This window comes from Aptenodytes patagonicus, chromosome 7 (assembly GCF_965638725.1).
Source record: "Aptenodytes patagonicus chromosome 7, bAptPat1.pri.cur, whole genome shotgun sequence".
Classification (NCBI taxonomy): domain Eukaryota; kingdom Metazoa; phylum Chordata; class Aves; order Sphenisciformes; family Spheniscidae; genus Aptenodytes; species Aptenodytes patagonicus.
The window spans coordinates 69,421,202-69,435,863 of record NC_134955.1 but is presented as its reverse complement, the minus strand read 5'-3'; the positions used below and the strand labels follow the sequence as shown (position 1 = coordinate 69,435,863).

General features: G+C 42.7%; 1 protein-coding gene across 1 annotated transcript; it reads left to right on the top strand.

Moving 5' to 3' along the window:
* Window positions 1-194: 194 nt before the first annotated feature.
* On the top strand, window positions 195-13,127 carry CGRRF1 (cell growth regulator with ring finger domain 1). The gene is made up of 6 exons (XM_076345730.1): window positions 195-370; window positions 5,239-5,378; window positions 6,634-6,811; window positions 6,999-7,146; window positions 10,408-10,515; window positions 11,859-13,127. Exons 1-6 carry the CDS (start codon window positions 267-269, stop codon window positions 12,207-12,209), a joined length of 1,029 nt encoding a protein of 342 aa, XP_076201845.1. The 5' UTR covers window positions 195-266; the 3' UTR covers window positions 12,210-13,127.
* Window positions 13,128-14,662: the final 1,535 nt, after the last annotated feature.

Below are 14,662 nucleotides of genomic sequence, written 5' to 3'. Positions count from 1 at the left end.
GAAGGCGGGTTACTCCGGACGGGCGCACAGGCGTTTTTTATTACTTAAATGCTTTGTGCAAAACCAGGCAGCTGGGGAACCCTCCGGCCGTCGCTAGGCAACGCGGCCCCGCCCCCCCCGGGCCCGCCCACCTCCGGGCAAGCTGCGGGCGGTGGCTTCACTCAGCTGCCGCGCATGCGCCCGGCTGCGGGAGCTGGCGGGGTCTGCGGTGAGGCGGGCGGTGGGGCCTGGCTCTCCCCCGCCGTGGGGCGGCGTGGTTCGGCCCCATGGCTGCTGTGTTCCTCGTCATGCTCTACGAGTACTCGCCGCTCTTCTACATCACCGTGGTGTTCGTCTGCTTCCTCGTCACCAGCGGCCTGGTGCTGGGCTGGTGAGTGCGGCGGGGCGGCCGGCGCCGGCTGCGGGAGCAGCGTGTTGGACCAACACCGTCCCTGTGGTCGAGCCTTGGCTGCGGGGGTCTGGCGGTGTAATGAGGTGGCACGGCGTAGGAAGGGGGTAATGGGAGCTGGCACCCCTTGGGGAATGAGCTCCGGGGGTGTGGGGTGGCCCTGGGGTGGGACAACGCAGGGGCTGGCAGTGGGGATGGGGGTGTGGGGCCTGGCGGTGGTCGGAGAAGCGGGGTTGTATTGAAGAAAGGAGGGTGAGGAGGGCGAGCACTGACCATAGGGGGAGGGGGGCTGCGCCAGCAGAAGGGGAGGATGAAAGCTGTGCTGAAAACAGAATGGCTGGGAGAGGACCTGACCCTGAGTGAGGGGGTGGGGGTCAGGGAGGGCTGCTCCAAGGGAAAAGTTTGGCACCGTTGGAGATGGACATCTCAAATCTTGGTGGTAGATAAGGTAAGGTGCCTGCCGTTAGGCCGGGTAGCCACTAAATCTGCCAGGCTTTAAGGCAGAGTTGTTACTGAGGTGTGTGACTGCCTGGGACCACTGATGGGGCACCAGTCTGTTCCACTGCTGAAGCTCAGAGGAGAAGGGGGTGTTTCAGGTGAACCAAACAGGGTGCTGGGAGTGGGATGGGGAGAAGCCTTAAACGGTTGACCTGCTAAAGTGGGTGCAAGACCCTCTCCTACTCATGTTTGAGAGGGTTCAGCAAAGATTTCACTGTCGCCTTTTTCAGAAACAGGTCCCTGAATGTCTGTCCATAGCACTGTTCTGTTTGTTTTCCTGCCAACTCAGGAGTGTCTGTAAATGTAAATACTGATACTTGCCAAGTGGAGAGCACTGATTAGCAATCAAAATATTTTATGTAGGAATTGTGGATACACCGCACTTCTGGAGAGAATAAAATAGAGTTATCGCATGTCCTCCCATTGGCTTAACATTAATATCTGTAGTGCTGCGCTTCAGTGTTTTCCTTCCTTTGTCTCTCTTTGAATTATAGATGTTTTAGCTGTAGCTGTTTGTTCTCTTGGCAACTTATAAATACTCTGCCTGACTTTTCCTTTAGTGTAAAGTCTTTCCCTTGTTTACATCACTTTGTTAGCTGCTACTGGCTCAAACATGCCATCCATTGCTTTTGGTGTGAATGAAGCTATCTTTTGATCTTTCAGATATGCTTTGTGGAAAGTTTTTGTTCTTGTTTTGCATTGCCTCCCCTAGTGCTGGGTAGGTGGTAGTGAAGGCAAGACTGGTCTTTTTGTTATCTTTCTGCTGGGTGAAGCTCCACCTCAGTATTTACTTGGAGAGGTGCAGAAATCCTTTTCATAATTCTCTCTGTCCCACTGCCATTATTGCCATCCACTTCTCTCCACTCTTCCTTTTTCGCTTCATCAGTTCTTTAAAAACACTGTCTTTACCAATAAATGATACTGAATCATGATTCAAATAAATCTCCTGCATGCATATCCCAAACCAGCGATCCTTTATCAATTTAATCATTATTTATCTGCTTATAATAAATGTTTTGCAATCACCTGCTGTAAAATGTCTGAAATAGGCGTGCCGGAAGATCCGTACATTTGCACACGTGTCCATTGATGCTTTTGGGGCTACAGGGTGTGCAGAGGACTGTCCAGATGCGTTTTTATTTCAGGACCAGAGATTCTGGGTGCATCTGCGCTAGATATTACTGCAGTTTATGTAAATATATACAAACTGTCTCCAAACTAGTTTGTTAAGGAACTGTTAGTCAAGTAGAAGCAGTAGCCAGGAGCTCAGCACACACAGGTATGTGAGTATGTGGCCAGCTGCTCAGAGATAGTAGCTGCTACCTTTGAACTCTGCCGTACCATGGCCGTATGACCAAGAGCCTCCAAGCAACTTCAGTGTGTCTGCAGCTGCAGTTACAGGTTTAAGTGCTCTTGAACTTACTCATGAAAACAACTTGACCCTTTATTTGCTACACGGAGTACTATGAATGCATATGGTGTCATATGAGTACATAATCCTTGATATACTGCTGTAATGACATTTTGTTTCCCCCATCATTTTTGGCATCAATTGTCGGCTTGTTTTAGGGATGTGTTCATGATGGTGTCAGTCAGCCTGAAAAACACCAGCTGCTTAGGAATGTTAATGTTTTCATTTGCAAAATCATGCACTGATTTGATGAGCGTCTGTTTTTATGGCCAGCCCTGGATACCTGTGGCTCTGCTCAGAGAGTCTAAGTAGGTTACTGCACAGGTAGCTTTCTAGGGCCAGCCCGAGAGATGCTCCAGGCATAGGAATGAGGTGGAATTTAGATTAGCTGAATACGGTCCTGTGCGTCGTCTTTTTAGCTGGAGTTGAATGCTCATATTAGGAGGAGCTGTAGGCTCAGCACCTGTTTGAGGTCCAGACTGCTCCTTAAAGAAATTAACTCATGAACAAAACCACTGGAAACTCCTGCCTTTTCTAAACTAGCGTTGTTCTCAAGAAATTAATTTTCCCCCATGCCAGCTAATGATCTAGGCTGATAGACTGTTAGATCATAAAATGAAAACTCTATCTTTATTCATCCTTCATACAATGAATACTACCTTAAAATTTACAGAAGCACTGTACCTTATTGTTGAACAGAAAGGCCTCTCTGCCTTCAGCTGCTGCTAACACTGTACTAGAGGCTTTTTTCTACAGCTGCTTTTCATGGTGATTATCCTGTTGCTTTCGACCAGCGAAGAAAGTTTCCAAAGAACAGGGTTTTTACTTCGGAATCAGCCAGATGGTATAAAACAGGAGGCATCTTTATGTGCGGCTGGACAGATTAGCTCCACTGAGTTTTGGATATTGAATAAGTGAAACGGCTGCTGCACCTGGTTTCTTTGTGAGCGAGGTGTTTAACTGGTGTACTTCATTACAGCCCCAGTGAAGTCAGCGTGGCTGTTTTTACTTGCATTGGAGAGAGATTTGGCCCGCCATGCGCACAAACTAAGTATGGCTGAGCGCCCTATATTATATCGTCGAAGAAATGCAAATGTTGCCATCAAAGCCTAGCAAACCAAAGGAATTTATCAAAGATGGAGTAATGAGTACAGAGTATTTTCCGTCAGCTCAATCTCTTTCCTCTTTGGTGTATCTGTGACACTTGGGCATGCAAGACCTTATATAGTAAAGGCAAGTATTTGTTAGACTGCCAGGAACAGGTTGTTGGTATTGAGAATGGCTTTGAGAATTTTTTTCTGAAGTAGTTTCCTCAACTTGAAAATCACTTTTGACTGATGTTTTTCCCTGTTAGTCTTACAAAGGGCGCCCCTCCAACATGAATCAATAGAAAGGAGCCCAATGTCAGTAAAAGCTCTGCTTTTCTTCTTCATTTGACACACAGGAGTTGGAAAAGATTTTAAACCCGGGAAAAAGTGGCAGTTAAGCCACAAAATCGTCTGTTTGGCTCAGAGCTGTATTGTACACGAAATTACTTTAGCAATTTTCAAACTGATTACGCTGAAGTTGGTCGTGCCCTTTTCAGCTTGAGTTATTGATATGAGACCCATCTTTCTTAACAGCTGCTATTTCAGTATGCTAAATGGAAACAATTGATGCAGGGAAGAGCTGATGCTTCGTGCCATTCAGAGTTTTCCAGCACCCAGTATGCTGATGACTGCATGAACCAAAATTCAAAGCCATTAAACAGGCCGTCACTTTAACAGTACAGGTGGCAGCGACAAAAGCACAAATTCAGGAAAGTACAGCCTGAGCTAATTAATAACTGTTTTCTAAAATGCATTAACAAAAGACTCCCACAGCCTCTCCCTGTTGCCTTTACTAATGAGACAGGACTGGATTAATGCAGTTAAGAAAATCTCCTCAGTCTCTGAAGTAGTCTTCTGATTGCATATCTGGGACAGTTTCTCTAAGCAGCTTTTGGTTATTCAAAGTTATTGCTATCACCTTAAAAAGTGAATTATTCTTAGCCAAGTGTAAAAGGAAGTCTGTTGTGGAGCTTGTTTTGTAGATCCTGATCTTCTGTAGTGGTTCTTTTAAAAGCCCCAGGCAATATGAAAGCCTTGGGGTTTTTGATTGATGTCAGAAATCATCCCAAAATATTCTTCCTTGCTTTCTTTGATTTTTATTTTATTTTATTTTGATTCATAGAGTGTTTAAACTTTTAAACCTTTGCTTCATTATCCTTTTAGGGTCAGAATATCGCTTGGGCTAGCATGCTATTTTTGGCTTCGAAGGGGTCTTAGAGTCTCAGCTTTGATTCAGAGTCTTGACTATTTTGCACTTGGTTTCTGGCTCAAAGCAGAGGCTTTACAGCCCCCGATTTAATATCAGCATATTGTTGTAATTGAGGTTTACATGGGAAATTGGGATCTTATTCTCCCATAAAAACGTCTTGCTGGCTGTAGTTACAGCTAGAAATATCTCAGGGCTGAATGATTTACTCTAAGGTCTTCCTCTTGAGCTCCCAGTCCATTAAGGCTGTTCCATCTTTGCAAGCAGCAGGGTTTTTTTTAATTTTTTTTTTTTTGTCCTGTGATGGGATATGCAGAATGTCAATTAGGAGAAAGCTCTGGCTAACCGTTTACCACTAGAGGGCATTGACCATTCTCGTTAATTTTATTCTCTTTCTGGAAACGTTGCAGGAGTAAAGTATTCCCCCTTTATAGATTTTCTGTATCACTGTGAAGACTCCTACCTTCTGCCACAAAAAGCTGGAGTCAGATTGGCAGGCTATATTATGCATGCATCCTAGCAGATATTCTGCAAAGCCAAGCTAGCTCTATTTGTTGTGCTGCTTGCTATTTAGAGCTGAAGAAAAATTCAAGTGTGTCAACACTAACGCTTAACCCACTTGTTGTTCTTGTTTCATGTCTCATAGGTTTGGGTTGGGTGTTCCTGTTATTCTGAGAAACTCAGAAGAAACAGAATCCAGCACAAGAGTTTTGAAAAAGCGGATGAGACAAGTGAAGAATCCTTTTGGGTTAGAAATCCCTCATCCTGCTACAGCTTCAGTAACAAGTCAGTGGATTTCTGATGTGCTTGATTTTTGTCAGTTTGGGTTCCTGAACTTAGTACTATATTTTCTTGCTCTCACCGTTTTTGTTTATCAAAATTCCTCAGAAACATGCTTCCTTTCATCATTACAACAGAAATAATTTTTACACAGCTTATAAATGTGGTGCTTTTAAAAGTGAAATGTTGGATATTTAAGTACAGTTTAATTCTTATTAATGAAACACTTCCTGCTATAACAGATTTTTAAGTAACAAAAACATTTGCAGATTACCAGCTACTGTGGGCGTTTTTGTAAACTTTACAGAATTGTATAATGATATAGAATTCATTATAGAATATATGCTGCCCACTTAACCTAAGTCCAGCGGTGTTTGGAAGTGCACTACTTTAAAAAAAAATCATCTCCCTCTCTTTCTATCTGTGCTTCAGTGGAAACTGAGTTTAAATATCTATTTGGATCAGAGTTCAAGTAGTTCCTAACATCCTTGAAATCACCCACATAGGAAGTGAAATTCATGCCCTTCTACATCATTGGGGAGTAGTAAGCAAGGCTGAGCATCTTCCACCCACACAGATGTGGAGCCTTCCTATGAATAAGGAAGGGGCTGCAGCAGTTTTGCATCTCCCCCGACATAAAAAACCCAACCCCAACAAACCCAGCAACTTAGTCTTCAGGTAACTTGGATTTTTCAGGAGGTTTGAGCACTTGAATTTGGTGGGACTTTTCAAGAGTTCTGCTCTTGAAGTGTTCTAACAGTACAGTAAGTGTTAGAAGTTAATGGGTTGAGTACTTGATTTTTAGAAAAGAAATGGAGCGCATAGATCCTCTTTTTATCTTCCCTCTGCGTGATCGAGAGGGCCTTACTCTTTGAGACCAGAGAGGGTGTTGTAGGCCAGTGATCCAATTAATACCATTATCTAAAGAGGGAATGGACTTTGGGCTAGGGGTTGTGCTCTTGGGTCTGCCAGTGAGTGTGTAAAATGTTACCAGAAGTTAAAATTTACCTTTCATAAAATGCACATGCTACTTCTGTTAGCTTAATCAGCCATTTTGTCTCCTCACACCCACTTCCTCATCTCCGTGGACTTTCGTAAGCACTAAACCTAGTCTAAATTTTTAGAAGATCAGGTTGTAATGATAAAAATCTGGGACACTGAAGTTGTTTTCTGCCTGTTGCCCTTTAAGAACCTACATGTAGCAGTTCCAGAATTCCTGCACATTGGTGAGTTAATGAAATCCTTATCTTCTTTCTACAAGAGGGTATAACACTGACACCTGATTGTCTGGAAGACTGTATTCTTACATGCTATTGGGGCTGCAGTGTTCAAAAACTCCACGAAGCGTTGCAGAAACATGTCTACTGCTTCAGAATAAAGACTCCTCAGGCATTAGAGGACGCTCTGTACAGCGAATACCTCTATCGACAACAGTACTTGTATCCTTTTTTTAAATTGTTTTGACAAAATATGCTAATTTGTTGGCACTGTTAAGACTTGTGAACACTCGGCAGTTCTTGGCACAATATATTTCTGAACAAACATGATGAAAAATATTCTTTATGTAAACGTCACATTTGTCTACAATTGCAGCCACACTGATTGTTTTCCTTGACACATATAAAGCATTAAAAAAAATGACAAGGAAGAAAAATATTGTCAGTTACCAGAAGATGCTCAAGTTGTCGATTTTGGCCCGGTGCCTAGATCTCGCTATCCATTGATAGCATTGTTGACGTTAGCTGATGAAGAAGAGAGAGAAATATATGATATTGTAAGTAATATAAGAATATATTTTAGGGTCAAAGTATTTAGGGTCTGAATGTTTCAGGAGACGGGCTTGAATAAAACGGCTTCCTTTCCCTGTCCCCCAGAATTTGGTCCCTAACTTCATCACTGATGACTCCAGGGGAGCATGGCAGGAGAGCAAGGATAATTGTTATATAAAAATTATGTATGCCATTCAAAAGATGCTTATGATTTTCACAAAGCTCGTATCTGCAGAGGTCTCTCTGGTAACCCCTGTGGTCAGATGAACTAGGGTTGTGGTAGGTTAGTAAGGTATTACTCTGATTTTTCCGATCACGTAAACCTGTGGTGGAGCTCTTGCGCTGATACGGTCTTTTGGATTGCTGTTGGCAAGGTAGGAGGATTTTTTTTTTTTTAGTGTCTGGCACAGATATTTGAGCTGATTGCTGACTTGACTGTTAGGAACACAGAAATTACCTTTCTGCAACAGGCCCGAGTCTACGTAATGCAGTACATTATGTCTCACAGTAGCCAGCACCAGGTCATTTAGAGGAAGGTGTGAAGGTCTTGCAGTAGACTGATATGAGATACTCAGCTCCCCAAAAAGGTCTCCTCCTAATCTCTTATAGTTAAAGCAGCTTCAGCCTTGTCACATGCAGTTCAATATCCTTTCTAAACTCTAAATTGACTGATTCTTTTTTGGAACGATTTGGGACATGCTTTTATCTCCCATCTTTTCATTTGGTTGATAATCTGATAGCACTAACTGCTTGAACAATAATACAAATGAACTTGGAAGCAAATTGCCTAAATCCACTGAACACTTTTCCATACATTCATCTGGAAATTGTTTGTGATCACACTGGTGCCTAAGAAATCTGTTCCCTTTCCAAGTGATCCCTGTCCTTGGCTTCTTGTCACTTGACCTTAGGACTGCCTTCCTCCCTCCTGTCCCCACTCGAGATCCTCCCCACCTCCAGCTATTTCCCAGATTAGTACATCTATGTATGCTTAGAGCTCAGATTAGTTTAATATGAAGAGACTGTAAATTTCATATTTGAATGTGTTTGACATTATCATGGACATGAATCTTTTAACACCTCTCTTTTGTTCCTTAGCACAGAAGAAAGGGATGGAAGGAGAGTGGGGGAGGTATTTTTCCTCTGGTTTTGGAGAAAAGGAACGCAACTAGAATCTGTTACTATGGTCAAAGGAGCAATTCCACCTGAACTTGTTGCCAGACAAATGTCAGAATTGCATCTGTTGTTGTTGAAACAAACTTGTAAAATATAAATATAGTGTGGAAAGGGATCTTTGCCACTGTGGCCAGTATGGTATTACCGCATTATTCTCACATCAGTGCATCAAGCTCCATCTTGAATTATTTTTTTGTGTCTGTGCGTCCATCACTACAGATGGTGTTCCAGTATCTTTTTTCTCGGGGGGGGGGGGGGGGGGGGGGGGGTGATGTCTAATTTTCATCCTAACTGTATTTGTGACCAGATCGTACCTATTTAGTTTTGTGCCGTAATTTTCCTCCAGCTCCAGAAAATTAGCATGACCATATGTAAGAGTTACAGAAATCATTTGAAGACTGGCAAGGCTAAAGTGGAAGAAGGCTTAGATCTCAGGCCTGTGTATAAACCAGAAGATTGAGAAGTAACTTGATTATGGTGTACAAGTGTTTACAAAGAGAGAAAATACCTGGTGCTCAAGGGGAAGGGGTTCTATAATCAAACAGCATAGCATTTCTACTATATCATAGTATCACTGTATATGTTTCTGTGCTACAGGACAGCATAACAGAGGAGACAGTAGCTTGAAGATAGAGATGCTCACGTTAGGAACTGGTCCCACTCACAGTTAAAAAGTTGCCTAGGCGTGTGAACAAACTATGAATTGAAGACATGCGTCGTCATTGAGAAAGCACTTATCTTATGGTGGGATGACGTAATACAAATACACTGAGAACCGCTAACTTTTAAACTCTTATTATCAAAACACACAATCTGTCATTTGAATGGCGTTAAGGATTTAATGGCTTTCAGGTTCCAAAACAAAGCTAATAGCGGTATGGGGTTGGGTTTTTTTTTTTGAGGCATTGTGATTTAGGAAAAAAAGACCTTATTGCCAAAGAATAGTAAATTCAGTTAGTAGAAATACATATGTATAGGTACATATATATTTAAACTCTGCATGTAATTAGCCATGCATGGATTTTGAAGTGCAAGTCTGATTTGCCTTTAAATTTTTTTTTTTTAAACAAAACAGCTTTCTTCTGTATTTCATTTCTCTTTTGACAGCTTCTGGGAACTACAATAATACTGAATTTCACTTTCTTTTTTTCCTGCTTTTTAGAGGCTATTACGTGATTTGGGCAGGGTGAGGGGTACTAGGCACAGCATGCAAGCTTAGAGTGCTTTTATTTTCAGAAAAATGACTCTAAAGTCAGCCCATGGGGTCCTTTCATAATCCTTTCCAGTGAAATTTGTATTTTGCCTGCTCTGTTTACAAGCCAGTCAGCAACACATCTAAATGCTTTTTGGAGTCTAAAAACCGCTGTCCGTGTGTTTGTGAGGGAAGTGGGAGAAGGTAGAGAAGACTTTGCATTTTATACGTTCCCCTGTAATTCTGCTCTCGGACTTCAGCTGGCAGTGTCATCTCTTGCGTTGAAGACGGCCCGGGATGCGGCTGCAGAAGTTGTACGGGACTTCAGTGCATGCGCTTGCTTGGGGCTCGGCTGCCGTAGGAAACTCCTTGCAGTTTGCCAACTTCTCTCCCATCTAGGAGCAGCTCATCATGAGTTAGTGGAGTGGAAAGAGGAGTGTAGGAGCCGCTACTTCTGGCTGAAATCACTATGCAGGTAGCCTCTCCAAGGCACGTCCGTGACTGTGTAAGCAAGCCCTACCTCAGCTGCATAAGCACTCACCTTCAGGAGGACTGCATGTGCTTAGGTGCCTTTTTGGTTTGGGGCCTAATTCCATTAGGTGAGAGCAGTCGGAGCAGGTCTCCGCTGCAAACTGGCCATAGAAGGGCTCTGTGGAGAACCAGGGCAGAAAGCTGAAGTGCCACAAAGTGCTATCTTGTGCCACGTCCCGTTTTTACCTCGTCCAGCATATTTTTTTGATCTGTGCCTGAAGTCAACGTTGTTGAAGTCCTGATTGTCTAAGGAAATAAGCAGGTCAGAGGTTGTAACAGTTTGCTTGAAAGATTGCATACTTTGTTCTATATGAATCATATAATGAAAAGGAAAGTTACTAAACATAGCTTTTTTTTTTTTTGGTAGATTTCAATGGTGGCTGTAATTCACGTTCCTGATGAGAGCTACAGACTTTCCTGTAGAATATTGTATCAGTATCTACTTCTAGCTCAAGGTCAATACCATGATCTGAAGGTAAGCCACATACCGAGTCTTGTTTCATTTGGGCAACAGTGTTAAGTTTAGTTTGTGTAGGCTTTCAGGTGCCTAAATTAGCATAAGACTTTCATTGTCATGCAAAGAACTGGATAATAGTTAAAATTATTTTATCAGTTAAGTAGTTCCAGCCAAAGTTACTGTACAGAAATATTTTATATTAAAATATTCAAGATTTCCTGGAGATATTACTTGATTCTAGTCTAGAGGCCTAGGTCCTGTCCAGTTATTAAAGCAGTAGTAAGACATTAACTAGCTGTCGAATGCTTCCTCTCTTCAGAACATTTATTACCTCCTTGCTAGTCTCAAACCAGCACTTTCTCCTATACTGCCCTTCGATTGGGAAAGCCTCAGGAGAAACTTTTGTTTTAATTTGTTTTTACCGCAGTACATGCACAAAGGTTAGAAATCTGCCTAGCACATACCATTGTAAGTTAAACCAATGTTCTCATAATTCTGTTCTAGTTTCTCTTATCTATGCATGTTGTGGGGCCATCTTTGTCCTGTGTCTGTCAGGCAGTTGATGATGTGATTCTATTTTATATTACTGTGATAATAAAAATAACATACGGTATTGATAAGCTAGAAATTGGGCCAAATTAATTCTGTTGACTCGATTAGCATTCAGAAATAGATTTGTCCAAAGAAATGTTTGTCCTGGCCGTTTTTTGCTGACATAGTTGATCCAGGTAAACTTCCCTGTTGACCCCCTTAAGTTTTCTTTTCGTGTGTGGTTACCATTGTAAAAACACTGCTTAAACTGAGCAGAAATAACTGCGCAACTGTGTTTCGTGTAGTTGTGTAGTGTGCTCTCTGTGGGCACCTTTGCCTGCGTGGTAGTTTACTGGCTTTATGAAGAGATTGTGCCCAGAAGAATTTGTGCTTCACATAAAATAAGACAAAAAGGAGTAGGGGACTGTAATATGAGCAAGAGCGGAACGGCTCGAGTGAAGTAGATTTGACAGCTTGGTGGATATATTTTTGGCAGGAGTGGATAGAAGCATCCCTCTAGGCATAGAGAATGATATACCAGAAACAGAAACCCGAGCTGCTCAAAACCTGAGCAGTTCTGTTAAAGTTCATGCATGTACATTGAGCTGATTCAGCTAAGGTTTGATAATATCCTTAATATTTTCCCAGTGTTTTATGTAATTTTATGCTTCTGAAATACCTCTAACTGAAGGCCGGGCAACTGTCAGGACTTGCACAAAGAGTGAGTCTGGCACTATTTGACCCAGTGGAACCCGCATCGCATGTGCATGTTCAGGTATCGGGAGGAGAGTTTGTTGACTTCTAAATGTTTGTGTATATGTGTATTTTAGCAACTCTTCATGTCTGCAAATAGTACCGCACCATCTTCAAGCGATGCGTCCCCTGGTGAGAGAAGCACTGACAGAAGCTTGCTAGAAAAGGCCGGACTGGCTGAAGATGAACCAGAATTGCATGAAGAAAACAGTAAAGACTGTGTTGTCTGCCAGAATGGCACAGTGAACTGGGTACTCCTGCCCTGCAGGCACGCGTGCTTGTGTGACGGCTGCATTAAGTATTTTCAGCAGTGTCCAATGTGTAGGCAGTTTGTTCAAGAATCTTTTCCACTTTGCAGTAAAAAGGAGCAAGATGAAGATGAATCAACCCATATCTTGCAAGATGTTCTTCCTGGAAGAGTTTTTTAATGGGGAAGAAATAGAAGAACCGGGTTGTATGCACCAAGATTAAATGTAGAAAACAGACTGTTTATGGGAGGATACGTAGCATTAACTTGTATGGTTTTGCTTTTTATTGTTAGGTAATTTTCAGCTTCCTTATTTTTCTTCACTCCATATGCTCGCAGGAACACTATACTTATCCATGCGATGTGGACAGAAGTGCGTAGGATATCTTTGAAGGATGTGATTTTATTTATAACTTCTTACTAGTTTTTCATGGAGTACTATTGGAGGCTGTTTTGATTACTAAATTTAGTATATCTACTAAAAAAAGAATAAAACTTGCAAGTGAAGTTGCACACAGCTCATTCTATATTTATTGTATTTAAAATACTAGAGCAATATATCACTTTGACTCAGTATAATTTAGAAACATAGCACTTTACAGAATGTATCAAATGAAGGAAAGTAAATATTCTTCATCGTTAAACCCGCGTATATTTATTTTGTAGGTGAAGGCTGGACTGTGGCAGGCATTCAGGATATTGTTTCTGGCTGTTTTGAAAGATTTGTGTGTGTGCGTGCATGAGGGACCTTAGCCAAAGCCCGTTGGAATGAGTGGAAAGACTTTTGTTGGTTATTGTTGGCTTGAACTAAACGTTGCTGATGCTTTCAAGCCTGAGCTTCTGCTATGTCATCTTGAGACACAGACTTTCAATCTTGTTAGCAATGGCTGTAAGAACTTGTTCTCCATGCAAATGTTAGTTAATTACTCCACAGAGTTGTTACTCGGGCAGTTTTGTGGTGCTATTCTTACACGAGTAGCCTGCTTTGGGGAATTTCCAACTCTTTTTACTTGCATTGTCAGCTAAAGAATAGCAGAAAATTATTTCTTTTTCCCTGCAATGGTGTATTGTCAAAAGCAATAAAAATGGCTGTTGAGAAGAGAAATTGTTGGTTTGCTTCTTGAGAGAGAGCTGAATTCTAAAGACAGACGGGCTGGGTTTCACATCTGCTCGTATAAGACAAAAATACAAACGCTCATTAGAACCTGTAGAAAATGGGGAGTAGCTGCTTTCTGTCCTCCCTCTTGTTCCCTTGCAGCTTTGCCCCACATCCAGTTCCAGGACAGCTGCTCAGTCTCGGGGAGAGAAAGCCGTGCTCCAAGCTATTCGGCTGCACTCTCCCGCAGCTCCTTTAACGGTGCTGCCGGTACAAGGTACACACAAGGTGCTGCACGCCTCCAGAATGGGGAAGGAAGCTTCCCCTGCTCAAAGGTATTCCATCTTCATCTTTCTGTCATTCAGGTTTTTGTTTTGCCGCGACCCTGCTTCCAAACTCCTGGCAATTGCCTCTGAGGAAAAGATTTAGGTGGTGGTGGAAAGAGTAATGCTTAGTTGTAAAGACAGAGGTTGGGAATCGATGTGCGTAGCCACAGATTTCCAGCCAGTGATCAGTAGGCTGTTCGTAAGACAATTTATTTGGTCTATGTAAAGTGACCTTCCTTGCCAGGGACAACTCGGGAATAAACTGCTGGCCAAATCAGCCTTTTGTTTGCACTGTATATCAAACAGGAATTCAATACCTAGGTGTCTGTGGGGTCCGATCGGTGCTTGCAGAGAACTTTGGAAGACGGATGGTTCTGTGTGGAAATCATCACGGCAAAGAACGGCGTATATGCTGCAATTCAGGAGGCTGAGAACAGCAAGAGGAGAGCAGAGAAGAATGTAATAGCAGAAGGAATGAGTGCTGGTGGCAGCAAGGCCGTACCTTGGGTAAGAACACAGTGCAGATGTGAAGCAACAACAGTGTGATGCAACTCAAGCAGACCCAGAGCTGCCTGTATAAAGACTATAAATATCATACGGTGTCTTCACCACTCGGGATGAATCACAGAGGCACGATGAGGACTTGTCCTCTGCGTCACTATAGGCAGTCATCACTGCACCACTTAGACTCGTGTGTCTTGGTGCTAGTGAGAATGTGAACGTGTGAGAATGAGCATGAAGGAATGAGTGGGTGAAATCAGTCTTAAAAATCACCTTCCCTTTCTATGTGGTCTCGCATTGAGTTTTGCTAGCTTGGTCGCAGCATACCTGATGGAGGTCGTTGCTGAGTTTAGCCTCCCGATCTGTGTCACTAGCCTTGTTCTGCCATTAAAGGGGAGCAGCTAACGTGATGGTGGTGGAAATAATTACTCTTCAGACTTCCCTTCATATCCGCGTGTCCCCGTTGTGAAACGGAGAGCTGGTGTAAGTTGTTCTAGGCCTCCGTGGGCTCTCAGAAAAATTAGTATAAAGACCGAAGAGCCGGAGCCGTGACAATAGTCGTTTCCATACGAACAGCTTATACTACCAGCGTGTGGGACAGTGGCTGTACAGATTGTTACTCCAGAGGAGCAGGTTAGTGCTGCACTGGGTCTAACCTGGAGCTGGGCACTGCTTGATAGTTAGCAGGGACTTGGTTTGTCCACGTAGGTG